This window comes from Hyperolius riggenbachi, chromosome 7 (assembly GCF_040937935.1).
Source record: "Hyperolius riggenbachi isolate aHypRig1 chromosome 7, aHypRig1.pri, whole genome shotgun sequence".
NCBI lineage: Eukaryota > Metazoa > Chordata > Amphibia > Anura > Hyperoliidae > Hyperolius > Hyperolius riggenbachi.
The window spans coordinates 162,587,116-162,614,961 of NC_090652.1; the positions used below are offsets into that span (position 1 = coordinate 162,587,116).

A 27,846-nucleotide genomic window follows, 5' to 3' on the forward strand; every position below is an offset into this window, starting at 1 on the left:
AAAACAGTGTAATAAGCGTGATACATGTATGAGATATGTAAAAAAAGATACTCCTAAAACTGGGTTTCAAGCAACCATGGTACAGGGCTCGTGGAAAAGATTTGTCACCACTCAAGATTATGGTATCTTCCATAGGTATAGATGATTTTACTCCCAAAAAATTAACTTCTGGATACATACGTAAATATCCTAGGGGACCACCTAGAATGAGGCGATAACAGCGGGCGGGAGGAGGTGCCCCCAAAAAGTACAGAAATGTAAAAAACTGTTTAAAATGTACTACGGTATGTGACTTACCGCAATGAAAGACAATACTTTGAGAAAAATCAAATTCAATTTATTTATACTAAAATTAAGTTTTTCACGGGTGTTGCCCGCTGATCAGGTCAATACGGTGTCTGCAGGAGAGCACTATAATGGCTTGGGCCACTTTATCCAGTTATCTTTTTTAAATGGATAGTGTAGAAAGGGATTAGAATCTCCTTTTCAGCTTTAAATATCGCCTGTGCCCCTACTAAGGATTTCCTTGGATTTTCTTTCTCTTTAACATGAGTCCTGGTGATCCTGAGGATAATAAATAACATCAATAAAAACTTGACATCATTTTTACTGTTCCATATTTTAAGTAACAAATGTGGTTGTTAACTAGCCGTATTTGGTAACAGAAAGTATTTGCAAAAACTGTTCATGTACGAACAAGAAATTAATATAATAAAATTTATATGAGGTAAGATGGGCACAGCACTCTAATGGTTATGTGCCTTACATAGAATAAACCTAGAGTCAGCGTTTAGCTACAAAGAATTAAGTATATGAAATTGTGATAGTGCCATGTGGGACTCTAAGAGAAGACCAATTTCAAGTTCATGCACACATTCGAGAAATGTCACCCAGCAGGGATCGGGACTCAATCCCTTGGGCGACATTGCAGGAACATTGTACAGATGTGTTGCCCCGCTGTAATTGCTGCAGGAGTAGCCATGTGATGTAGCTCCAACCCCCCCCCCCCCCCAAAGGGGCTGCTTGGGAATGGAGCGAGTTGGAGTGCATGCAGAGGCTCCAGTGTATTGCTTGGGTGGTAGGCACCCAGGCCTGGGTGTAGATACCATTAACGTCTATAAAAGAACACAGCAGCAGCTGAGCCTGGCCACAAGAAATGGAGCTGGGACGGGAGGATTTGGGAACCGCGGAAGAAGAATAAACCGAACCGTGAGGGCAAGGCTGACTCTGATGAAGAGAGAGGGGGGTGTGTGTGTGTGTGTGTGTGTGTGTGTGTGTGTGTGTGTGTGTGTGTGTGTGTGTGTGTGTGTGTGTGTGTGTGTGTGTGTGTGTGTGTGTGTGTGTGTGTGTGTGTGTGTGTGTGTGTGTGTGTGTGTGTGTGTGTGTGTGTGTGTGTATGTCAGCCATTCAGTGAAGAGGTGCAGGCTAAAAAAAATGGTGCCTTTTTTCACACACACTGTGCGCCTGCTAGGCCTCTCTTCACTGTGTGTGTTGTGATGAGGGAAAAAAGCATGTACATTGAGTTCTACAAATTTGAATTGAATCTCAGACTCAAAGTATTAATAAATTACTCACAAAACACTTCTGGTACTTTAACCACTTGAGGACTACAGTCTTTCTAACCCTTAAGGACCAGGCACTTTTTTTCCACTCAGACCACTGCAGCTTTCACGGTTTATTGCTCGCTCATACAACCTACCACCTAAATGAATTTTGGCTCCTTTTCTTGTCACTAATAAAGCTTTCTTTTGGTGCTATTTGATTGCTCCTGCGATTTTTACTTTTTATTATATTCATCAAAAAAGACATGAATTTTGGCAAAAAAATGATTTTTTTAACTTTCTGTGCTGACAATTTTCAAATAAAGTAAAATTTCTGTATACATGCAGCGCGAAAAATGTGGACAAACATGTTTTTGATAAAAAAAAACCCATTCAGTGTATATTTATTGGTTTGGGTAAAAGTTATAGCGTTTACAAACTATGGTGCAAAAAGTGAATTTTCCCATTTTCAAGCACCTCTGACTTTTCTGACCCCCTGTCATGTTTCATGAGGGGCTAGAATTCCAGGATAGTATAAATACCCCCCAAATGACCCCATTTTGGAAAGAAGACATCCCAAAGTATTCACTGAGAGGCATAGTGAGTTCATAGAAGATATTATTTTTTGTCACAAGTAAGCGGAAAATGACACTTTGTGACAAAAAAAAGAAAAAAAAAAAGAATCCATTTCTTCTAACTTGCGACAAAAAAAAATGAAATCTGCCACGGACTCACCATGCCCCTCTCTGAATACCTTGAAGTGTCTACTTTCCAAAATGGGGTCATTTGTGGGGTGTGTTTACTGTCCTCGCATTTTGGGGGGTGCTAATTTGTAAGCACCCCTGTAAAGCCTAAAAGTGCTCATTGGACTTTGGGCCCCTTAGCGCAGTTAGGCTGCAAAAAAGTGCCACACATGTGATATTGCCGTACTCAAGAGAAGTAGTAGAATGTGTTTTGGGGTGTATTTTTACACATACCCATGCTGGGTGGGAGAAATCTCTCTGTAAATGACAATTTTTTCATTTTTTTTACACACAATTGTCCATTTACAGAGTTATTTCTCCCACCCAGCATGGGTATGTGTAAAAATACACCCCAAAACACATTGTACTACTTCTCCCGAGTACGGCGATACCACATGTGTGGCACTTTTTTGCACCCTAACTGCGCTAAAGGGCCCAAAGTCCAATGAGTACCTTTAGGATTTCACAAGTCATTTTGCGGAATTTGATTTCCAGACTACTCCTCACGGTTTAGGGCCCCTAAAATGCCAGGGCAGTATAGGAACCCCACAAATGACCCCATTTTAGAAAGAAGACACCCCAAGGTATTCCGTTAGGAGTATGGTGAGTTCATAGAAGATTTTATTTTTTGTCAAAAGTTAGCGGAAAATTGATTGTTATTGTTTTTTTCACAAAGTGTCATTTTCCACTAACTTGTGACAAAAAATAAAATCTTCTATGAACTCACCATACTCCTAACGGAATACCTTGAGGTGTCTTCTTTCTAAAATGGGGTCATTTGTGGGGTTCCTATACTGCCCTGGCATTTTAGGGGCCCTAAACCGTGAGGAGTAGTCTGGAAATCAAATTCCGCAAAATGACCTGTGAAATCCTAAAGGTACTCATTGGACTTTGGGCCCTTTAGCGCAGTTAGGGTGCAAAAAAGTGCCACACATGTGGTATCGCCGTACTCGGGAGAAGTAGTAAAATGTGTTTTGGGGTGTATTTTTACACGTACCCATGCTGGGTGGGAGAAATAACTCTGTAAATGGACAATTGTGTGTAAAAAAATCAAAAGATTGTCATTTACAGAGGTATTTCTCCCACCCAGCATGGGTATGTGTAAAAATACACCCCAAAACACATTGTACTACTTCTCCCGAGTATGGCAATACCACATGTGTGGCACTTTTTTGCACCCTAACTGCGCTAAAGGGCCCAAAGTCCAATGAGTACCTTTAGGATTTCACAGGTCATTTTGCGAAATTTGATTTCCAGACTACTCCTCACGGTTTAGGGCCCCTAAAATGCCAGTTCAGTATAGGAACCCCACAAATGACCCCATTTTAGAAAGAAGACACCCCAAGGTATTCCGTTTGGAGTATGGTGAGTTCATAGAAGATTTTATTTTTTGTCACAAGTTAGTGGAAAATGACACTTTGTGAAAAAAACAATAAAAATCAATTTTCCGCTAACTTTTGACAAAAAATAAAATCTTCTATGAACTCACCATACTCCTAACGGAATACCTTTGGGTGTCTTCTTTCTAGAATGGGGTCATTTGTGGGGTTACTATACTGCCCTGGCATTTTAGGGGCCCTAAACCGTGAGGAGTAGTCTTGAAACCAAATGTCGCAAAATGACCTGTGAAATCCTAAAGGTACTCATTGGACTTTGGGCCCCTTAGCGTACTTAGGGTGTAAAAAAGTGCCACACATGTGGTACCGCCGTACTCAGGAGAAGTAGTATAATGTGTTTTGGGGTGTATTTTTACACATACCCATGCTAAGTGGGAGAAATATCTCTGTAAATGACAATTGTTTGATTTGTTTTACACACAATTGACCATTTACATAGAAATTTCTCCCACCCAGCATGGGTATGTGTAAAAATACACCCAAAAACACATTATACTACTTTTCCTGAGTACGGCGGTACCACATGTGTGACACTTTTTTGCAGCCTAGGTGCGCTAAGGGGCCCAACGTCCTATTCACGGGTCATATTGAGGCATTTGTTTTCTAGACTACTCCTCGCGGTTTAGGGCCCCTAAAATGCCAGGGCAGTATAGGAACCCCACAAGTGACCCCATTTTAGAAAGAAGACACCCCAAGGTATTCCGTTAGGTGTATGGCGAGTTCATAGAAGATTTTATTTTTTGTCACAAGTTAGCGGAAAATGACACTTTGTGAAAAAAAACCAATAAAAAATCAATTTCCGCTAACTTTTGACAAAAAATAAAATCTTCTATGAACTCGTCATACACCTAACAGAATACCTTGGGGTGTCTTTTTTTCTAAAATGGGGTCACTTGTGGGGTTCCTATACCGCCCTGGCATTTTACGGGCCCAAAACCGTGAGTAGTCTGGAAACCAAATGTCTCAAAATGACTGTTCAGGGGTATAAGCATCTGCAAATTTTGATGACAGGTGGTCTATGAGGGGGCGAATTTTGTGGAACCGGTCATAAGCAGGGTGGCCTTTTAGATGACAGGTTGTATTGGGCCTGATCTGATGGATAGGAGTGCTAGGGGGGTGACAGGAGGTGATTGATGGGTGTCTCAGGGGGTGGTTAGAGGGGAAAATAGATGCAATCAATGCACTGGGGAGGTGATCGGAAGGGGGTCTGAGGGGGATCTGAGGGTTTGGCCGAGTGATCAGGAGCCCACACGGGGCAAATTAGGGCCTGATCTGATGGGTAGGTGTGCTAGGGGGTGACAGGAGGTGATTGATGGGTGTCTCAAGGTGTGATTAGAGGGGGGAATAGATGCAAGCAATGCACTGGCGAGGTGATCAGGGCTGGGGTCTGAGGGCATTCTGAGGGTGTGGGCGGGTGATTGAGTGCCCTAGGGGCAGATAGGGGTCTAATCTGATAGGTAGCAGTGACAGGGGGTGATTGATGGGTAATTAGTGGGTGTTTAGGGTAGAGAACAGATGTGAACACTGCACTTGGGAGGTGATCGGACGTCGGATCTGCGGGCGATCTATTGGTGTGGGTGGGTGTTCAGTTTGCCCGGAAGGGGCAGGTTAGGGTCTGATTGATGGGTGGCAGTGACAGGGGGTGATTGATGGGTGGCAGTGACAGGGGGTGATTGATGGGTGATTGACAGGTGATTGACAGGTGATCAGTGGGTTATTACAGGGAAGGACAGATGTAAATAATGCCCTGGCGAATTGATAAGGGGGGGTCTGAGGGCAATCTGAGCGTGTAGGCGGGTGATTGGGTGCCCGCAAGGGGCAGATTAGGGTCTGATCTGATGGGTAACAGTGACAGGTGGTGATAGGGGGTGATTGATGGGTGATTGATGGGTAATTAGTGAGTGTTTAGAGGAGAGAATAGATGGAAACACTGCGCTTGGGTGGTGATCTGATGTCGGATCTGCGGGCGATCTATTGGTGTGGGTGGGTGATCAGTTTGCCCGCAAGGGGCAGGTTAGGGGCTGATTGTTGGGTGGCAGTGACAGGGGGTGATTGATGGGTGATAGGTGATTGGCAGGTGATTGACAGGTGATCAGTGGGTTATTACATGGAAGGACAGATGTAATTAATGCACTGGTGAATTGATAAGGGGGGGGGGTCTGAGGGCAATCTGAGCGTGTGGGCGGGTGATTGGGTGCCCGCAAGGGGCAGCTTAGGGTCTGATCTGATAGGTAACAGTGACAGGTGGTGATAGGGGGTGATTGATGGGTGATTGATGGGTAATTAGTGGGTGTTTAGAGAAGATAACAGATGTAAACAATACATTTGGGAGGTAATCTGACGGCGGGTTTGCGGGCGATCTAATGGTGTGGGTGGGAGATCAGATTGCCCGCAAGGGGCAGGTTAGGGGCTGATTGATGGGTGGCAGTGACAGGGGGTGATTGATGGGTGATAGGTGATTGGCAGGTGATTGACAGGTGATCAGTGGGTTATTACAGGGAAGAACAGATGTAATTAATGCACTGGCGAATTGATAAGGGGGGGTCAGAGGGCAATCTGAGCGTGTTGGCGGGTGATTGGGTGCCCGCAAGGGGCAGATTAGGGTCTCATCTGATAGGTAAAAGTGACAGGTGGTGATAGGGGGTGATTGATGGGTGATTGATGGGTAATTAGTGGGTGTTTAGAGGAGAGAATAGATGTAAACAATGGATTTGGGAGGTGATCTGATGTCGGATCTGCGGGCGATCTATTGGTGTAGGTGGGTGATCAGTTTGCCCGCAAGGGGCAGGTTAGGGGCTGATTGTTGGGTGGCAGTGACAGGGGGTGATTGATGGGTGATAGGTGATTGGCAGGTGATTGACAGGTGATCAGTGGGTTATTACATGGAAGGACAGATGTAATTAATGCACTGGTGAATTGATAAGGGGGGGGGGGGGGGGGTCTGAGGGCAATCTGAGCGTGTGGGCGGGTGATTGGGTGCCCGCAAGGGGCAGCTTAGGGTCTGATCTGATAGGTAACAGTGACAGGTGGTGATAGGGGGTGATTGATGGGTGATTGATGGGTAATTAGTGGGTGTTTAGAGAAGATAACAGATGTAAACAATACATTTGGGAGGTAATCTGACGGCGGGTTTGCGGGCGATCTAATGGTGTGGGTGGGAGATCAGATTGCCCGCAAGGGGCAGGTTAGGGGCTGATTGATGGGTGGCAGTGACAGGGGGTGATTGATGGGTGATAGGTGATTGGCAGGTGATTGACAGGTGATCAGTGGGTTATTACAGGGAAGAACAGATGTAATTAATGCACTGGCGAATTGATAAGGGGGGGTCAGAGGGCAATCTGAGCGTGTTGGCGGGTGATTGGGTGCCCGCAAGGGGCAGATTAGGGTCTCATCTGATAGGTAAAAGTGACAGGTGGTGATAGGGGGTGATTGATGGGTGATTGATGGGTAATTAGTGGGTGTTTAGAGGAGAGAATAGATGTAAACAATGGATTTGGGAGGTGATCTGATGTCGGATCTGCGGGCGATCTATTGGTGTAGGTGGGTGATCAGTTTGCCCGCAAGGGGCAGGTTAGGGGCTGATTGTTGGGTGGCAGTGACAGGGGGTGATTGATGGGTGATAGGTGATTGGCAGGTGATTGACAGGTGATCAGTGGGTTATTACATGGAAGGACAGATGTAATTAATGCACTGGTGAATTGATAAGGGGGGGGGGGGGGGTCTGAGGGCAATCTGAGCGTGTGGGCGGGTGATTGGGTGCCCGCAAGGGGCAGCTTAGGGTCTGATCTGATAGGTAACAGTGACAGGTGGTGATAGGGGGTGATTGATGGGTGATTGATGGGTAATTAGTGGGTGTTTAGAGAAGATAACAGATGTAAACAATACATTTGGGAGGTAATCTGACGGCGGGTTTGCGGGCGATCTAATGGTGTGGGTGGGAGATCAGATTGCCCGCAAGGGGCAGGTTAGGGGCTGATTGATGGGTGGCAGTGACAGGGGGTGATTGATGGGTGATAGGTGATTGGCAGGTGATTGACAGGTGATCAGTGGGTTATTACAGGGAAGAACAGATGTAATTAATGCACTGGCGAATTGATAAGGGGGGGTCAGAGGGCAATCTGAGCGTGTTGGCGGGTGATTGGGTGCCCGCAAGGGGCAGATTAGGGTCTCATCTGATAGGTAAAAGTGACAGGTGGTGATAGGGGGTGATTGATGGGTGATTGATGGGTAATTAGTGGGTGTTTAGAGGAGAGAATAGATGTAAACAATGGATTTGGGAGGTGATCTGATGTCGGATCTGCGGGCGATCTATTGGTGTGGGTGGGTGATCAGATTGCCCGCAAGGGGCAGGTTAGGGGCTGATTGTTGGGTGGCAGTGACAGGGGGTGATTGATGGGTGATTGATGGGTGATTGACGGGTGATTGACAGGTTATCAGGGAAGATAGATGCATACAGTACACAGGGGGGGGGGTCTGGGGGGGGGGTCTGGGGAGAATCTGAGGGGTGGGGGGGTGATCAGGAGGGGGCAGGGGGCAGGGGGGGATATAAAAAAAAAAATAGCGTTGACAGATAGTGACAGGGAGTGATTGATGGGTTTTTAGGGGGGTGATTGGGTGCAAACAGGGGTCTGGGGGGTGGGCAGGGGGGGGTCTGAGGGGTGCTGTGGGCGATCAGTGGGCGGGGGGGGGCAGATCAGTGTGTTTGGGTGCAGACTAGGGTGGCTGCAGCCTGCCCTGGTGGTCCCTCGGACACTGGGACCACCAGGGCAGGAGGCAGCCTGTATAATACACTTTGTATACATTACAAAGTGTATTATACACTTTGTATGCGGCGATCGCGGGGTTAACATCCCGCCGGCGCTTCCGTACGGCCGGCGGGATGTTACGGCGGGTGGGCGGAGCCAGTTGCCGGGGGAAGCGCGCGTCATCAATGACGCGATCGCTCCCCCGGCATGCCTAAAGGACGCGCCGCCTGAAGGCGTATTGCGGTCCTTTAGGCGTCCACTTTGCCGCCGCCCATGGGCTGTGGGCGGTCGGCAAGTGGTTAAATACTTGCCCTTATAAAAGGCATGCAGTAATTAGAGAAGGGAGAGAGCCTGCTGTATAGACATATGGAAAGCTTAGTTAGGCTCTTGTTTTAGGCTTGTTAGGTTGCTCCTTGCTGATACTTATTGCTAAAAAGCACTCCTCATCCTCAACAGCTCTTTTGAGAGCTGATGTTCTTGTGATCTATTTTTGTGTGTGTGTGTGTGTGTGTGTGTGTCCCACAGACACTTGTGTTGCATATACAGTCCTGTCAGTCAGTCGCAGCTGCTGGACCTTGGCCCCTTGGTAACTCCTACTGTGCCACTGCCAGGCCCAGCACATTCAGTGACTACCTGTGTGTGTGTGACAGCTGCACATTTGTAATACCAATCCCTGCATACCTGTTTAGTAGTGCACCTACCTACGTGACCACAAGCGTGTTATATTATATACCAGTCAGTCGCTGCACCTGTTCACTGTACCTGTGTGTGTGACAGCTGCACATTTGTAATACCAATCACTGCATACCTATCTGTTCAGTGCACCTACCTATGTGAGCGCACGCAGTGTTATACACCACCAGTCACTGCACCTGTTCACGGTACCTGTATGTGTGTGACAGCTGCACATTTGTAATAACAATCACTGCATACCTACCTGTTAAGTGCACCTACCTACGTGAGCGCACTCAGTTTTATATACCACCAGTCACTGCACCTGTTCACGGTACCTGTGTGTGTGTGTGTGAGAGACAGCTGCACATTGTATTGATACCAGTCACTGCATACCTGTTCAGTGCACCTACGGGACCGCACTCAGTGTTATATACCAGTCACTGCATACCTGTTCACGGTACCTGTGTGTGTGACAGTTGCACATGTGTAGTACTAGTCATTGCATAATTGTTCACAGTACCTGAGTGACCGCACGCTGTTTAATATACCAGTCCGTGCATACCTGTTAACTGCACCTGTGTGTCAGCTGCACATTGTATTGTAATACCACTCTGCATAACTTTCACTGCACCTGTGTGACTGCACATTGTATTAGTCAAATCAGTGCATACCTTTCACTTCATCCCCCCCGATATGGACAAAACAAGAGGCAGGCCACCCGGCAGGTCTGTTCGAGGTCGTGCTGATGTGATTTCGTGCGGCCCTAGACCAAAGTACAGTGCTCAGAAGAAGGCACGTCCCATCAACTCCCAAGATTGTCAGGATCTTGGGAGAAAAAACAAGTGACCTCTCTCACCCAGGCCAATGTTTTTTCACCCCACTCCCACTGGGTCAGCGACTTCGGGCCATCCCCACCAAAACCACCAGACACAAGAACTCTTTCTTTCCGATGGCCGTTAGCCTCCTGAACTCCCTTAACATCCTACCACCCACTATCAGCGCCCTACCACCTGCATAGGAGCGGCGGGCTTCGGCTGTGTATATTTAATTGTGATTGTATATTCGTGTATGCTTGTACTTGAGTTTGAGATACTACTGTCATTCTAATGTTTTCCTGCCTTTCTTTCTATGTATTGCTCCATTGTGCCAAACCCAATTCCGGGCCTGACCCAGTCATGCTTGGCGAAATAAATTGATTCTGATTCTGATGTGGTTGACTGTTTAACTTTGAACACCTCATCTTCCGCAGCCACCAGCGCTACTACAAGCACCACAACCACTGCATTTGACACTTCGCAGGAGTTATTTGGTGGGGAATTAACTGATTCACAGCCATTATTGTTACAACAAGATGAAGGCACTAAGCAAGTTACACCACCTCATATGTCTGAGTTAGGCGACACTATGGACATATAGGGGTGAGGAGGAGAATAATGAAGTACCTGCTGTTGGTGCAGTTTTGCAGTTGGCTGATGGTGTAATGGTTAAGGGCTCTGCCTCTGACACAGGAGACCAGGGTTCGAATCTCGGCTCTGCCTGTTCAGTAAGCCAGCACTAATTCAGTAGGAGACCTTTGGCAAGTCTCCCTTACACTGCTACTGCCAATAGAGCGCGCCCTAGTGGCTGCTGCTCTGCTCTGGCGCTTTGAGTCCGCAAGGAGAAAAGCGCAATATAAATGTTATTTGTCTTGTCTTGTCTTTTGGAGGTGTCTGATGCAAGCAAAGCTGGGGAGGATGATTAGGATGATGATTATGATGATACGGATGTCACGTGGGTTCCCAATAGAGGAGATGAACAGGGGGACAGTTCAGAGGGGGAGTCGGAGAGGAGTAGGAGGAGATGAGTTCCTGAAAGAAGCAGGGGGAGCTTGTCATCCGAAACGGCTGGTGGCAGTGTCCGGCGCCATGTATCACCACGTATGGACAGCCAGCCAACATGCCCTTCAACGTCAGCCAACACCCACGTACTGACAACTGCCTTACGAAGGCACATGGAGAAAAGGCACAAACTGCAATGGCAAGACCACCTGAGGAAAAGCAGCACACAAAGCAAAGCCACCCTCCTTCTCTTCCTCCTTCAGGTGCATCATCTTCAGCCGCTTTCTCCCTTGCTCCTTCACAATCACAACCACCCTCCTCCACTCCGCCTCTCACCTTGAGCGGTTCCTGCTCTGCCCACAGCAGCAGCCAGGTGTCCATGAGAGAAATCTTTGAGCAGAAGAAGCCAATGTCTGCCAGTCACTCCCTTGCCCGGCGTCTGACAGCTGGCTTGGTGGAACTGTTAGCTCACCAGCTGTTACCATACCAGCTGGTGGACTCTGAGGCCTTCTGAAAATTTGTGGCCATTGAGACACTGCAGTGTAAGATACCAGGCCGCAATTATTTCTCAAAAAAGGCAATACCCAAACTGTACCATGAAGTTGAAAGGCAAGTGGTGTCATCTCTGGCACACAGCGTTGGGTCAAGGGTCCATCTGACCACGGATGCCAGGTCTGCTAAGCACGGGCAGGGCAGGTACGTTACTTACACAGCCCTTAGGGTCAACCTGGTGACCACTGGCAAGCAGGGAGTACATGGCTGTGTAGCCGACCTAGTTGTGACACCTCTACGACTTGCAGGCAGGCCTGCTGCCACCTCCTCTCCTCCTGCTACATCCTCTTCGCCATCCTCCTCCTCCTCGGCTGAGTGGCAGTTCAACTCTACTGGTGCTGTGATCTCCTCTCCAGCTACACAGCCCCAGCTCCCCAGGGCCTATGCTGCATGCCAGGTACGACGGTGTCATGCCATCTTAGACATGTCTTGCCTCAAAGCGGAGAGTCACACTGGAGCAGCTCTCCTGGCTGCTCTGAACAAACGGGTGGATCTGTGGCTGACCCTGCACCAACTGGAGATCGGCAACGTGGTGTGTGACAACGGCAGCAATCTCATTTCAGCTTTGAATTTGGGAAAGTTGATGTTACGATTCTTGTGGTATCATCTCTTGCCTGCTGGTGGTGGTATTGAGTTGGACTGCCCTGGACTTCCACTATCCACCAGCAGGTGGCTTATCATTGCATCTAAGGACTTGCAGTTCTTTGTATGGCCTGCAGAGGCCTCTAATGTGTCTCTGATCAACTACCACCAGCTGCTTCCTATTACATGGACTATATAAGTCTGCCTCTTCCTGCAAGTCATTGCCAGAACTTCCTATGTTACAGGTCTGAGTCTCTGGTCACCTCTGTTCCTGATACCTGGTTTCCTGTACCTGCTCTGTGATCTGATTACCTGCTGCTGAACCTCTGCTAGTCCTGACTCTGCTTCTGTCTATTCCTTTGTACCTTGCTTGTATCTGATTACCCGTTGCTGACTCTGTTATTCCGTTTTGACCTGTCTTTGCCTGCCCCCTTTGATACCGCGTTATTGTATATATATATATATATATTTGCTTGTACATATATATCTCCTGCATGCCGTTTGTAGATAGATAGATAGTCAGGGTTTTGGTTATATGTGTGCACACTGTTTTGTTTGGTTTGCGGGAGATTCACTGTATATATTGTTTGCATATGGTTGTATGTTGTTTGCATGATTTGGTCCTTAATAAAACACCTTTTTGCACATTCCTGTCTCAGTATCAGTGTTTCTGCAAACTGTGGTCATTCATTGCAATACCTGTTTATTGTTCCGTAACAGTAAGTTCTGGCCATTATACTGACCACTGCAGACATACTGTGCACTGATACCTGTTGTGTCCAAGAATGGATCCGCAACAAATGTACTATTATGTTTTGCTGGCTGATGAAGAAGAGATCGAATGTCGTGCTGAATTTGCTGGTTTTTCTAAGGCTGAAATACAGCAGTTAATTTTCCAAGCCCACAGTTATGTTAAATTGGGAATCTTTAGCACCCAAGATATTGAAAATTTAGCCAGGATCTGGAATGACCTTGTACACCCCAAAATAACAAATGTTTGTTTGCAACCGGATTATGACAGAAGTATAGTCAGCGATTATGAACCACCTTTTAATACAATATATACAATACAATACAATAACATTTCTATAGCGCTTTTCTCCCATAGGACTCAAAGCGCTTAGGCTCTCTCAGATTCAGTAGTTAGTAGGATGAAGTATTCACACAACAAAAGTTATATTTCTGCAAATGCCAGACTGAACAGGTGGGTTTTCAGTCTGGATTTAAACACGTCCAGGGATGGGGCTGTCCTGATCTGTTGAGGTAAGGAGTTCCAAAACGTAGGGGCAGCATGACAGAAGGCTCTGGGACCAAAAGTTTCCAAGTGGACTCTGGGTATGACTAGATTATTAGAACCTGTGGATCTGAGAATGCGGGGATTGCTACGCAGCTGTAACATATCTTTCATGTATCCAGGGCCTAGATTATTCAGGGATTTAAATGTCAGTAGGCCGATCTTGAATAGGACCCTCCATTCTATAGGTAGCCAGTGAAGGGAATGCAGGACTGGCATTATGTGGCAGTGACGGGGTTGGTTGGTTAGCAGTCTGGCAGCAGTATTCTGTATCAGCTGTAGGCGGTACAAGACCTTTTTTGGAAGGCCAGATGTGATGAAGGCGTGGACTAAGGTTGGCAGATCTTCTGGGGGTATGAGGTGCTTGATTTTTGCAATGTTCTTCAGGTGAAAATAGGATGATTTCACCACAGCAGAGATTTGAGTTCTGAAGTTTAAATCCCCATCAATTAGAACTCCCAGGCTACGCACATGATCAGAGCTGCGTAGATCCGTGCCTCCTATTCCCAGTGGTGAAGACTGCAAGTTAAGTTGTTTTGTTATCATGCTCTGCCCTCCAATCAGAAGGACTTCAGTTTTGTCTGCATTTAGTTTCAGCCAGTTGTCATTCATCCATTGCTGTAGTTCACGTAAGCAACTATGCCATAGAAGCTCTAATTAATTTGTTTGAGTATGACAGGGAATGTTTTCTTGATTACTACTCAGGCAAAGATAAACAGAGCGTGCAGGCTTGCATTGATTCCCTCCAGTCCCTGATTACTAAGGGAATATGCAAGTATGGGAAAGCCTCTCTTTTGCTAAATGCATGGCAGAAAATTTTCTCTGCAGGTTCCACAGCTCCTGCCTTACCTGTTATAAATCCTGTCCAGGTTGGCTTTACTTCCGAACAAGTTAACATGTACCATAGTTATTTGAAAACAGACAGAAAAGCATTTTTTGACTTTTACATTAAGCAAAGCTTTGCATTTGTTTCTGGATGTAAATGTGCGGTTGAGAGTCTATTGTCTGAAAGAAGATGTAAGCCTGAGTCAGCTCATGCCCTGATTGATGCATATTCTGAAATCCTGTCATTATGCAAATCCCCTGTTAACCCTCTGGCTACCTCTCATCTAGTTCAGAACCCTGAGTCCTCTGCAGCTAAAGTACCTAAATGTCAGTCTTCCAGAAAAGAACGTTTGGATTTTTTGTTTAACTCTGATCAGATTGACCATTTGTTTGATTTTTTGAAAAGAGATATGAAAGGATTTTGTGAATGGTATTCTGAAAAAAGTGAAGCGTTTGTATCCGCCAGTATACGTGCAACTGAGTCTTTGTTGACACATAAGCTTTGTAAGCACGGATCAGCTGTTGCTCTGATTGCTGCTTGGAATGAAATCCTTTCTTTCCGTTCCCACTCTCTGTCTCCTGCTTATTTTTCATTTACCTCCTCCTGTGTCCAGAACTCAGAACCTACCATAGTTAAAAAACATATCAAATCAGCACCTTTGCAAACCGCTATCAGGTCCACACCTTGGTCCTGGCAGTATCCAGCCTCATCAAGAGAACCTGCTGTTGCTCCAGTTTCCAGAGTGGTCTCCAAGTCCAGACGCAAATATTCTCCAACGGCTTCTATTACTCCAGTCATCTCACCTCCTGTGCAGCCTCCAGTCATCTCACCTCCTGTGCAGCCTCCAGTCATCTCACCTCCTGTGCAGCCTCCAGTCATCTCTCCTCCTGTGCAGCCTCCAGTCATCTCACCTCCTGTGCAGCCTCCAGTCATCTCACCTCCTGTGCAGCCTCCAGTCATCTCACCTCCTGTGCAGCCTCCAGTCATCTCACCTCCTGTGCAGCCTCCAGTCAACTTACCTCCTGTGCAGCCTCCAGTCAACTTACCTCCTGTGCAGCCTCCAGTCATCTTACCTCCTGTGCAGCCTCCAGTCATCTTACCTCCTGTGCAGCCTCCAGTCATCTTACCTCCTGAGCAGCCTCCATCCAACTCCTGTCTGGTGCAGCCTCCGGTTAATGTTTCGGTGACACCTGTTATACAAACTCTTGCCTTCCTCTCACAGCTCTTGCAGACTTGGTATGCTCCAGGATCCAGTCCAGCCGTGTGTTTGTCTGCAGAGCCTTGCCTTCAGCCTGCAGCGACTTTGCCTCCATCTGCAGAGCCTTGTGCTCAGCCTGCAGAATCCTGCTCACAGTCTGCAGAACTTTGCATCCAGTCTGCAGAACTATGTTCCCAGTCTGCAGAATATTGCCTCCAGTCTGCAGAGACTTCTAGTCAACCTGCAGAATCCTGCTCAGTCTGGAGAGTTTTGCATCCAGTCTGCAGAAAACGGCATACAGCCTACAGAATTTCAATCTAGTATCCTGCCCACTCAGTTTCAGTTCCAGCTCGCACAGGCCCAGTCCGCACAGTCTCAGTGCCAACTCGCACAAACTGTATCAGGGTCTCAGCCAAAGGTCCAGTCAAGCGCTCAGCCAACGGTTCAGCCATGCGCTCAGCCAACGGCCCAGCCAAGTACTAAGCCAAAGGTCCAGATCCATGAAGTTATGCAATCTGCTGCCCAGTCTCCACAGACTTTTGCTGCTGCCCAGTCCCCACAGACTTTTGCTGCTGCCCAGTCCCCACAGACTTTTGCTGCTGCCCAGTCTCCACAGACTTTTGCTGCTGTCCAGTCTCCACAGACTTTTGCTGCTGCCCAGTCTCCACAGACTTTTGCTGCTGCCCAGTCTCCACAGACTTTTGCTGCTGTCCAGTCTCCACAGACTTTTGCTGCTGCCCAGTCTCCACAGACTTTTGCTGCTGCCCAGTCCCCACAGACTTTTGCTGCTGCCCAGTCCCCACAGACTTTTGCTGCTGCCCAGTCTCCACAGACTTTTGCTGCTGTCCAGTCTCCACAGACTTTTGCTGCTGCCCAGTCTCCACAGACTTTTGCTGCTGCCCAGTCTCCACAGACTTTTGCTGCTGCCCAGTCTCCACAGACTTTTGCTGCTGCCCAGTCTCCACAGACTTTTGCTGCTGCCCAGTCTCCACAGACTTTTGCTGCTGCCCAGTCTCCACAGACTTTTGCTGCTGCCCAGTCTCCACAGACTTTTGCTGCTGCCCAGTCTCCACAGACTTTTGCTGCTGCCCAGTCTCCACAGACTTTTGCTGCTGCCCAGTCTCCACAGACTTTTGCTGCTGCCCAGTCTCCACAGACTTTTGCTGCTGCCCAGTCTCCACAGACTTTTGCTGCTGCCCAGTCTCCACAGACTTTTGCTGCTGCCCAGTCTCCACAGACTTTTGCTGCTGCCCAGTCTCCACAGACTTTTGCTGCTGCCCAGTCTCCACAGACTTTTGCTGCTGCCCAGTCTCCACAGACTTTTGCTGCTGCCCAGTCTCCACAGACTTTTGCTGCTGCCCAGTCTCCACAGACTTTTGCTGCTGCCCAGTCTCCACAGACTTTTGCTGCTGCCCAGTCTCCACAGACTTTTGCTGCTGCCCAGTCTCCACAGACTTTTGCTGCTGCCCAGTCTCCACAGACTTTTGCTGCTGCCCAGTCTCCACAGACTTTTGCTGCTGCCCAGTCTCCACAGACTTTTGCTGCTGCCCAGTCTCCACAGACTTTTGCTGCTGCCCAGTCTCCACAGACTTTTGCTGCTGCCCAGTCTCCACAGACTTTTGCTGCTGCCCAGTCTCCACAGACTTTTGCTGCTGCCCAGTCTCCACAGACTTTTGCTGCTGCCCAGTCTCCACAGACTTTTGCTGCTGCCCAGTCTCCACAGACTTTTGCTGCTGCCCAGTCTCCACAGACTTTTGCTGCTGCCCAGTCTCCACAGACTTTTGCTGCTGCCCAGTCTCCACAGACTTTTGCTGCTGCCCAGTCTCCACAGACTTTTGCTGCTGCCCAGTCTCCACAGACTTTTGCTGCTGCCCAGTCTCCACAGACTTTTGCTGCTGCCCAGTCTCCACAGACTTTTGCTGCTGCCCAGTCTCCACAGACTTTTGCTGCTGCCCAGTCTCCACAGACTTTTGCTGCTGCCCAGTCTCCACAGACTTTTGCTGCTGCCCAGTCTCCACAGACTTTTGCTGCTGCCCAGTCTCCACAGACTTTTGCTGCTGCCCAGTCTCCACAGACTTTTGCTGCTGCCCAGTCTCCACAGACTTTTGCTGCTGCCCAGTCTCCACAGACTTTTGCTGCTGCCCAGTCTCCACAGACTTTTGCTGCTGCCCAGTCTCCACAGACTTTTGCTGCTGCCCAGTCTCCACAGACTTTTGCTGCTGCCCAGTCTCCACAGACTTTTGCTGCTGCCCAGTCTCCACAGACTTTTGCTGCTGCCCAGTCTCCACAGACTTTTGCTGCTGCCCAGTCTCCACAGACTTTTGCTGCTGCCCAGTCTCCACAGACTTTTGCTGCTGCCCAGTCTCCACAGACTTTTGCTGCTGCCCAGTCTCCACAGACTTTTGCTGCTGCCCAGTCTCCACAGACTTTTGCTGCTGCCCAGTCTCCACAGACTTTTGCTGCTGCCCAGTCTCCACAGACTTTTGCTGCTGCCCAGTCTCCACAGACTTTTGCTGCTGCCCAGTCTCCACAGACTTTTGCTGCTGCCCAGTCTCCACAGACTTTTGCTGCTGCCCAGTCTCCACAGACTTTTGCTGCTGCCCAGTCTCCACAGACTTTTGCTGCTGCCCAGTCTCCACAGACTTTTGCTGCTGCCCAGTCTCCACAGACTTTTGCTGCTGCCCAGTCTCCACAGACTTTTGCTGCTGCCCAGTCTCCACAGACTTTTGCTGCTGCCCAGTCTCCACAGACTTTTGCTGCTGCCCAGTCTCCACAGACTTTTGCTGCTGCCCAGTCTCCACAGACTTTTGCTGCTGCCCAGTCTCCACAGACTTTTGCTGCTGCCCAGTCTCCACAGACTTTTGCTGCTGCCCAGTCTCCACAGACTTTTGCTGCTGCCCAGTCTCCACAGACTTTTGCTGCTGCCCAGTCTCCACAGACTTTTGCTGCTGCCCAGTCTCCACAGACTTTTGCTGCTGCCCAGTCTCCACAGACTTTTGCTGCTGCCCAGTCTCCACAGACTTTTGCTGCTGCCCAGTCTCCACAGACTTTTGCTGCTGCCCAGTCTCCACAGACTTTTGCTGCTGCCCAGTCTCCACAGACTTTTGCTGCTGCCCAGCCTCCACAGACTTTTGCTGCTGCCCAGCCTCCACAGACTTTTGCTGCTGCCCAGCCTCCACAGACTTTTGCTGCTGCCCAGCCTCCACAGACTTTTGCTGCTGCCCAGCCTCCACAGACTTTTGCTGCTGCCCAGCCTCCACAGACTTTTGCTGCTGCCCAGCCTCCACAGACTTTTGCTGCTGCCCAGCCTCCACAGACTTCTGCTGCTGCCCAGCCTCCACAGACTTCTGCTGCTGCCCAGCCTCCACAGACTTCTGCTGCTGCCCAGGCTCCACAGATTTCTGCTGCTGCCCAGGCTCCACAGATTTCTGCTGCTGCCCAGGCTCCACAGATTTCTGCTGCTGCCCAGCCTTCACAGACTTTTGCTGTTGCCCAGCCACTAGAGACTCCTGTAATCAACGCTCCTGATGCTTCCAAGACTGCGGTCTGCCCTGTTGGTACCAAGCCTGCGGTAGCGCCTGTTGTCTGCCAGTTTCCTGCTCTGTCTGAGACCTGCCAACCTGTTGTCCACTCTGATCCTGTCCAGTCTCCTCCTCAGCCTGATGATGCATGCCAGTTTCCTGCCAAGCCTGTTGGTGCCTGCCAGTCTCCTGTTCAGCCTGATCTTGCTCATTTTCCTGCCAAGACTGATGATCCTGTCCAGTCTGCTGTTCAGCCTGTTCCTATCCGGTTTCCTGCTCAGCCTGATGATGCCTGCCAATCTCCTGCCAAGCCTGTTGGTGCCTGCCAGTTTCCTGCTCAGCCTGGTGATCCTCTCCAGCCTCCTGCTCAGCCTGGTGACCCTCTCCAGTCTCCTGCTCAGCCTGATGATCCTGTCCAGTCTCCTGCTCAGCCTGATGATCCTGTCCAGTCTCCTGCTCAGCCTGATGATCCTGTCCAGTCTCCTGCTCAGCCTGATGATCCTGTCCAGTCTCCTGCTCAGCCTGATGATCCTGTCCAGTCTCCTGCTCAGCCTGATGATCCTGTCCAGTCTCCTGCTCAGCCTGATGATCCTGTCCAGCCTTCTGCTCAGCCTGATGATCCTGTCCAGCCTTCTGCTCAGCCTGATGATCCTGTCCAGCCTTCTGCTCAGCCTGATGATCCTGTCCAGCCTTCTGCTCAGCCTGATGATCCTGTCCAGCCTTCTGCTCAGCCTGATGATCCTGTCCAGCCTTCTGCTCAGCCTGATGATCCTCTCCAGTCTCCTGCTCAGTCTGAAGATCCTGTCCAGTTTCCTGTCAAGCCTGATGATGCCTGTCAGTCTCCTGCTCAGCCTAATGATCCTGTCCAGTCCCCTGCCAAGCCTTATGCCTGCCAGTCTCCTGTCCAGCCTGATACATTGCCTGATATCCTCCAGTGTCCTGAGATCCTGATTTCTACATTGCTCTCTGTCCAAAAAATGCTGGTCTGGATTTGGTTGGCATTATTTCCCTCCCTGCCCACCCAGGTTTGCCTTCTACTGCCTCCTGTATTTGTTGCTGCTTTCTGGGTCCTGCCTGATGTTGTACAGTCTTTTCTCCAACTTGCCATCCTGCCTGGACGTCTACAGCTTATGTTACAAGATCCAAAGATCAAGTTTTCAAAGTGTTTTCCCTCCCTGCCCACCCGAGCTTGGCCTCTGCGAACCACCTGGCCAATGTGTGGATTGTCTGCCTTCTTGTGGGACCCGGGCGGACATTTTCTAAAGACACTGTGGAGCGTCCTGAGGCCGCTCCTTCAGGGGGGGGGGGGGGTACTGTTACGATTCTTGTGGTATCATCTCTTGCCTGCTGGTGGTGGTATTGAGTTGGACTGCCCTGGACTTCCACTATCCACCAGCAGGTGGCTTATCGTTGCATCTAAGGACTTGCAGTTCTTTGTATGGCCTGCAGAGGCCTCTAATGTGTCTCTGATCAACTACCACCAGCTGCTTCCTATTACATGGACTATATAAGTCTGCCTCTTCCTGCAAGTCATTGCCAGAACTTCCTATGTTACAGGTCTGAGTCTCTGGTCACCTCTGTTCCTGATACCTGGTTTCCTGTACCTGCTCTGTGATCTGATTACCTGCTGCTGAACCTCTGCTAGTCCTGACTCTGCTTCTGTCTATTCCTTTGTACCTTGCTTGTATCTGATTACCCGTTGCTGACTCTGTTATTCCGTTTTGACCTGTCTTTGCCTGCCCCCTTTGATACCGCGTTATTGTATATATATATATTTGCTTGTACATATATATCTCCTGCATGCCGTTTGTAGATAGATAGATAGTCAGGGTTTTGGTTATATGTGTGCACACTGTTTTGTTTGGTTTGCGGGAGATTCACTGTATATATTGTTTGCATATGGTTGTATGTTGTTTGCATGATTTGGTCCTTAATAAAACACCTTTTTGCACATTCCTGTCTCAGTATCAGTGTTTCTGCAAACTGTGGTCATTCATTGCAATACCTGTTTATTGTTCCGTAACAGTTGACACCTGTACCCTGCATGGCACATGTGCTTAACCTAATAATTCAGAGATTTGTGTCTAAGTACCCAGGCTTACAGGACGTCCTGAAGCAGTCCAGGAAGGTGTGTGTACACTTTCATGGCACTCTTTGCCGATATTCGCCGGTGAGGCACTTGATTTGCGATAGCCCGATTCACTGGAATTCAACGCTCCTGATGTTCAACCGCTTGCTACAACAGGAGAAAGCCATCAAACAGTATCTCTACAACTACAGTCAAAGGACATGCTCTGGGGAGATGGGGATGTTCTGGCCGAAGTACTGGACACTCATGCGAAATGCCTGCAGGCTCACGCGGCCGTTTGAGGAAGTGACAAACCTGGTGAGTCGCAGAGAAGGCGCCATCAGCGACTTGATCCCATATGCTTTCTTCCTGGAGCGTGCCGTGCGTAGAGTGGTGGATCAAGCTGTGGAGGAGTGTGACCAGGAACAAGATGAAGAGTTGTGGGATCAATTCTCAGCAGAACCAGATGATTCCTCAGCACCTGCGGCAGCACAGAGGGGGGAGGAGGAGGAGGAAGAGTCGTGTGGAGAAGAGGAGTCAGATGATGAGGAAGGTGGTGGTTTTATTTTTTGTTTTTTTGTTTTTTTTTGTTTTTTTTGGGAGGAGGCGGTGGAAGAACAACCGCAGCAGGCATTGCAGGGGGCTTGTGATGCTCAACTTTCCCGTGGTATTGATCGTGGCTGGGGGAGGAGGAGTACTTACCTAACATCACTGAGGGTGATGAGCAAGAGGAGATGGATAGTTCGTCTGCATCCAAATTTGTGCAAATGGCGTCTTTCATTCTGTCCAGCCTGTTGAGGGACCTCCGTATAAAAAAACTCAAGGGGAATGAGCTGTACTGGGTGGCCACGCAACTAGATCCTCGGTATAAGCACAAGGTGGCGGAGATGTTTCCAAATCACCAGAAGGCAGAAAGGATGCAGCACTTGCAGAACAAGCTGGCAACTATGCTTTACAGTGCGTTTAAAGGTGATGTCACAGCACAACGGAATACATGTACCACTGCCAGTAATCATTCTCCCATGTCCACGCAGGCAAGGACAGGACGCTCTAGCGATCTCATGGTGATGTCGGACATGCGGACATTCTTTAGTCCAACGTCTCGCCTTAGCCCTTCCGGATCCACCCTCCACCAATGCCTCGACCGGCAGGTAGCAGACTACCTGGCCTTAAGTGTGGTTGTAGACACTGTAAGCAGCGACGAACCCCCGGACTACTGGGTGCGCAGGCTTGACCTGTGGCCAGAGCTGTCACAATTTGCCATCCAACTTCTGTCTTGCCCTGCCTCAAGCGTCCTGTCAGAAAGGACCTTCAGCGCAGCTGGAGGCATTGTCACTGAGAAGAGAAGTCATCTAGGTCACAAAAGTGTTCAGTACCTCACCTTTATCAAAATGAATGAGGCATGGATCCCGGAGGGCTACTGCCCGCCCGAAGACTAAGTCAGTCCCCACACTGAGTCCCCATCAGCATCTCTGCCTGCACGCCGTATGACTGGCTGCCTGCCCCAAGACTAAGTCGCTCCCCACGCAGCATCTCTGCCTGCAGGCCGCTTGACTGCCTTCTCCACCACCAGCAACAGAGTCCAGGACTCCAAGCGGATTCCTGCAAGCAGCGGGCGCTATAATAATTTTTCTGGTGCATGTACATGCCTGCCTAATTTTTCTGACTGCACTGCAGCTGCAACAACAAAACAATTCCCCTTCGTGATCGTTTACTATGCCGCGGTGAAGAGGCTTGCGTATCACAATGAAGCAATGACCGAGTGCTATATGAGTGTCTCGGGGGGGGGGGGGGGGGGGAGTATGTACACCGAAGATAATAAAGTCGTTGTTTCATTGTGGACAGACCACATTCGATCAGCTGGACAGTCACTGTTCTGTCATTGAGGTACCTCAGCCCGGCGACCATATGGGCTGCAAAGCCGCCATCACCTGCACTATCGTCATGGTGCACACCGGTCCAGCACGGCCTTCACTACGCAAACAGCTGCGTACCTTTCACTGCATTTGTGACTGCACATTGTATTATACCTGGCAGTCAGTGCATCCCTTTCACTTGAATGGATGGCAGACTTGCCCTCCATAACAGATTCTCGTTAAAGGATTTAAAGTTGATTTGTCTCATATACAGCAGGGCCTCGAAAGTCCTCCTGTATTGTTATTTTTCGTCACTACCTCTCTGAGTCGGGACTTGCATGCCATGCCTGCTGGCTTCCTTGGATGTGTGGTGGTAGCCGTTCCTGCTCCTTTACCCACAGCGTGCCTGCTGCCTTCCTTGGATGTGTGGAGGTAGCCATTTCTCAGGCTCCCACTCTGGACCGGAATCTAACCCTGATTCCCCAGCCATTACCCGTGGTCACCATGGTACTGAGAAAGTAATATGGAAACTTGTTTATCAGTCACACAGTTGAATGAATGGCAGACTTGCCCTCCATAACAGATTCTCGTTAAAGGCAAGTGGTGTCATGTCTGGCACACAGCGTTGGGTCAAGGGTCCATCTGACAATAGATGCCTGGTCTGCAAAGCACGGTCAGGGCAGGTACATTACTTATATAGCACAATGGGTCCTTCCTTGGATGTGTGGTGGTAGCCGTTTCTCAGGCTCCCACTCCGGACCGGTATTGAACCCTGATTCCCCAGCCATTACCCGTGGTCACCATCGTACTGAGAAAGTACCATCGAAAGTTTCACACAGTTGAATGAATGGCTTACTTGCCCTCCATAACAGATTCTCGTTAAAGGTACTGAACAGCCAGAAGAAAAAGTAATTTAAAAAAAATAGATGTAGGTAAGCTTTAACAATGGTAGCGAAGGAACCATCGAAAGTTGATAAGGCAGTCAGACATTACCTGATATCACTGAGGAAGAGCAATCTCGCCATGGTGCGCACCAGTCCAGCACGGCTGTCACTACACAAACCGCTGTTTGCGGTGCGTTACACCGTGAGTTTGGTCTGTCAGTGTGAACCAGTACACTAATTACACTCCCTGATTGATGTATACACATGCAAGATGTTTTAAAGCACTTTAGGCCTCCAATTTAGCATGCAATGTGATTTCTGCCCTTAAAACGCTGCTGTGCGTCAAATCCACATTTTTCCCTGGGACTTTTGGTGTGTATCCCACTCTGCTATGCAAAAACTCAATGTTAGACCCCTTGAAACATCTTTTCCATCACTTTTGTGGCCAGCATAAATGTTTCTAGTTTTCAAAGTTCGCCTCCCCATTGAAGCCTATTGCGGTTCGAAAAGTTCGCGCGAACCAAACTTTTTGCGGAAGTTCGCGTTCGAGGATCGCAAACCGAAAATCGGAGGTTCGAGCCATCTCTAATCATCAGTAGGACAGCCAGCCAGTTGGCATAGTTTAAATAAAATAGGAAATAAATATGGCTCCACCATATTTCTTTCACTACAGGGTCATATTAATGTTATTTATTTCTAACAGAAACGTATATCTGTTTTACCTTGCCTGCTCTCATGTGGGTATGCATCTCACAATTACTTTCTTACATTTGAAATGACTTAAAATGAAAATTCATTATACCTTAATTATTGGTGTTGTCCTGTTGTTAGATACTAGTTAAGCAGCACCTCTGTGTATGTTAAATGTACAGGTATGCACCCTTAACATTTCCTGCTGCTATTCTGTATCTGTTGTTCCCACAGCCTATTGTGGGACCCATGCTCCCTACTGCTTGGGTTGTACACAGCTTGCAAGAAGAGTGGCTGTGCAATCTCTATAGTAAATATGGTATTTTAAACAAACGCATGCACACATGAAAAAAAAAAAACCTGGGGCAGCCTGGGCAAGTACAAGTACTGCATAGATGGGGATGAAGATTTATTGTATGTACACAGGAGAAGTTTAAACAGGCTGAGATCATAACTCAGTACATTTCAATATTAATAAAGGCCCTGTTGTAGGCGATTTTGAAAATACTGTGGGTGCAGTTACCTTCTAAATAGGTAAGCAACAAACATTGTCATACTCATCAATCCCTTTGTCCCTCTGCTGGTTTCACTTACGACCATCTATCATTTTCATATCTGTCTGTTTATGAAGAGCTGTGAGGCAGCGCATAGTATGCTATAGGACTGTATAATTTATATATGTTAGTACAACATTTGGAACTATTGCAGCATACCCACAGTAGAGATTAGGTTATAGGTTTAGGAGGTGGAGCTCGCTAAGTCTTTTTTGTGTTTGTTTATGAAATAGCTTTTTTTTTTTTTTTCTACTATAGATGAATGCCATATGTTTTTTTTTATAGGTTTTCATACATCTGAATGAACATTAACAAAACAACATGGTGATAACTGTAAATCTTTGTTTTTCAGGGCACTGCTTAGAATTCGATGCATTACTGGATACTGCTGCCAAACCATACAAAGTAGATCCCATTGTAAACATTTGCAGATTCTTATTGGGGTAAGCCTTATTTATTGCTTGCTCGAGCATATACTTTAACGCGGTTCATTTTTACGCTTCATGCATTTACTTTTATTTATTTTATGCTAATGTTTTAATGACCTACTTTTTCTTATATTCTCTCTCACAGCATCCACTTTGTACATCCATCAGTGTTGCATGTTCACTGTTGTTGTTGTTTTTTTTAATTAGCCAAAATGTGATGGCTACTTTCTAAGCGTTGATCTGTTGCAAACGGTGAACAAGGTGTCTCAAACAAACCCCTCTGTTCCTCATTGTTCCCTATGCAGAGTTCCCCAACCCTGTCCTCAAGGCCCACCAACAGTACGTTTTGCAGGAAACCACAAACATTCACAGGTGAGGTCATTAGTGTCTCAGCAGAGCTGATTAACTACCTCTGTTGTCTTCCACAAAATATGCACTGTTGGTGGGCCTCGAGGACAGGGTTGGGGAACACTGCCCTATGGTGTTTGTCACTTTGAAAGTAGCATACACTGTAAGTCTCCTTTTAAAGTGGAAATCAATTGATCACCAGTTTAAATATGCGGAGTTGGTATTCATTTGAAGCGATAACAGCACATTATCTGGCAGACCATTTGACCCTTTAGAAATTTGCTTCTATATTTCCTGCTGCACACCCCCTTTGTCTGCACAAAAATTGGAAAGCACCCATGTGTTGGGGAGAAATACTTTATGCCAAAACCCACGCTCAGTACCTATTGGGGCTAGGATTCCAATACAGCTGATTGAGTCGGTACCAATAAGTACCAATAAGTCATTTTAAAAGCTCTTTTATTGATTGAACCATTACAAAATCAGAAAGAAAGATGTGTACTGTGGGTTGGCTGGCTAAAAGGAGGAGGGACAAAAAACACTAACTGATCTGATGGAAGATTACACGGGCCTGTGCAACCAAAGGCCATTGTGTGGCCAATCCCAAAGCAATGGGCATAACATATTTCATAGCAGTTGAATGTAGTGGCCGTTTTCCTGATAATAGAAGCCAAAACTTTTGGCTAAAGAAACAATACTGATAGCAGGATAGTGCTGAAAAGTTCAAAGGGTTATTATTTCTGATGTGTTTGTGCAGGGTTGACATCACACTGACATGATTTTGGTTTACACTTCAATATTTAAATGTACCTATAGCAAAGAAAACTTTGATTGCATACTTTCCTCATAGTTGGAAGCCTCTGGGTAGTCCAGAGGCTTCCCGGATCCTCCTGCTGCCCACCGATCCAGTGTTAGGTGTTTCTAAAGACATTATACAAAAGCGTGTCAAATATGTTTCTTGTGGCTGCACTCTTGGCATATGTGAGCATATCCGGACTGGGCATGCACGATTAAAGTCTGCACATGCTCAAAATTAACAAAGCTGCTCGTGCACTGATTTTTTTTTTTCCCCTTGCATGAGATCGTAGTTCTACCGTGTATTCACTAACCTTGCTTTCAGCTGCAAGTAGAAGAAGGTCCTGTGGAAAAATGTTGGTCTCAAAGAGGATCTGGGAAGCCTCTGGATCAGTGACAATTGATAACAATTTTGCTCGACATGAAACTTTGCCCACGTGTGTGCAAGGAGCAGGCTGCAGTAAGATTAAAGGAATATTTAAGTTTAAAAATAAAATAAATATAAATAAATATATATATACACACACACACACATACACACACTTACCTGGGGCTTCTTGCAGCCCCCCGGAGTCATCCTTTGCCCACATCCTCTAGATTTCGTTCAACCAGCAGTGGCAACCACCACAAAGCTGGCCCGTTGCCGGCTATTGCACATGAGTGGCCCTGAGCTGCGCACACCCTGTTTGCGCTCCTGTGGCTGGGAGCGTTCTGTGCATGCACAGAATGCGAAAATCGCTACTCCACATGTGCAGATCGTTCCCAGCCATAGGAGTGCAATCAGGGCGAGTGCGGTTTGGGGTCACGCATGTGCAGTACTTGGCTTTGTGGGGGGTCGCCCCTGCTGGCTGGAGGGAATCAGGAGGATGTCGTGGGCACAGGACGACTCCAAGAAGCCCCAGGTAAGGTAAAATATATATATATATATATTTTTTTTTATTAAATATTCCTTTGTTACCTGTGCAATCAATGTATCTTGCTGTGTTTCATCTCTCTGACACTTCCTCCTTCACAGCGGAAGTTCCAGCTGAGAAGGATGTGTTGGAAGGATGGAGCACACCATTTAACTAAACCCTGTAACTTAACCCTCTCTGTCGCGGCCTCCTCCTAACAAATTTGGGTACAGTTTCACTTCTTACAAAACTGTTTTACTCATCCCTATCGTGTCCAAAACTTTCTGCTACTGAGGTAATTGTCCAAATTTCTCTGTGTCACACGTTTGCTTTAACCCATAACATTGAAAATAAGAGTACAAGACTTCAGGAAAGTTCTATTTATCATTCTTATTACACATTATCTTATAAGTAGGGATGAGCAAGCATAGTTGTACAA

General features: G+C 47.8%; 1 protein-coding gene across 3 annotated transcripts in view; it reads left to right on the plus strand.

Annotated features, from left to right (window-relative positions):
- PGAP1 (post-GPI attachment to proteins inositol deacylase 1) overlaps window positions 1-27,846 on the plus strand; it is a 240,276-nt gene that overhangs the window by 178,840 nt on the left and 33,590 nt on the right. For all 3 annotated transcript variants that reach the window (XM_068244826.1, XM_068244828.1, XM_068244830.1), the window contains one exon: window positions 25,296-25,386. In XM_068244826.1, coding sequence (XP_068100927.1) covers window positions 25,296-25,386 — 91 coding nt within the window. The remainder of the gene's footprint in view (window positions 1-25,295; window positions 25,387-27,846) is intronic.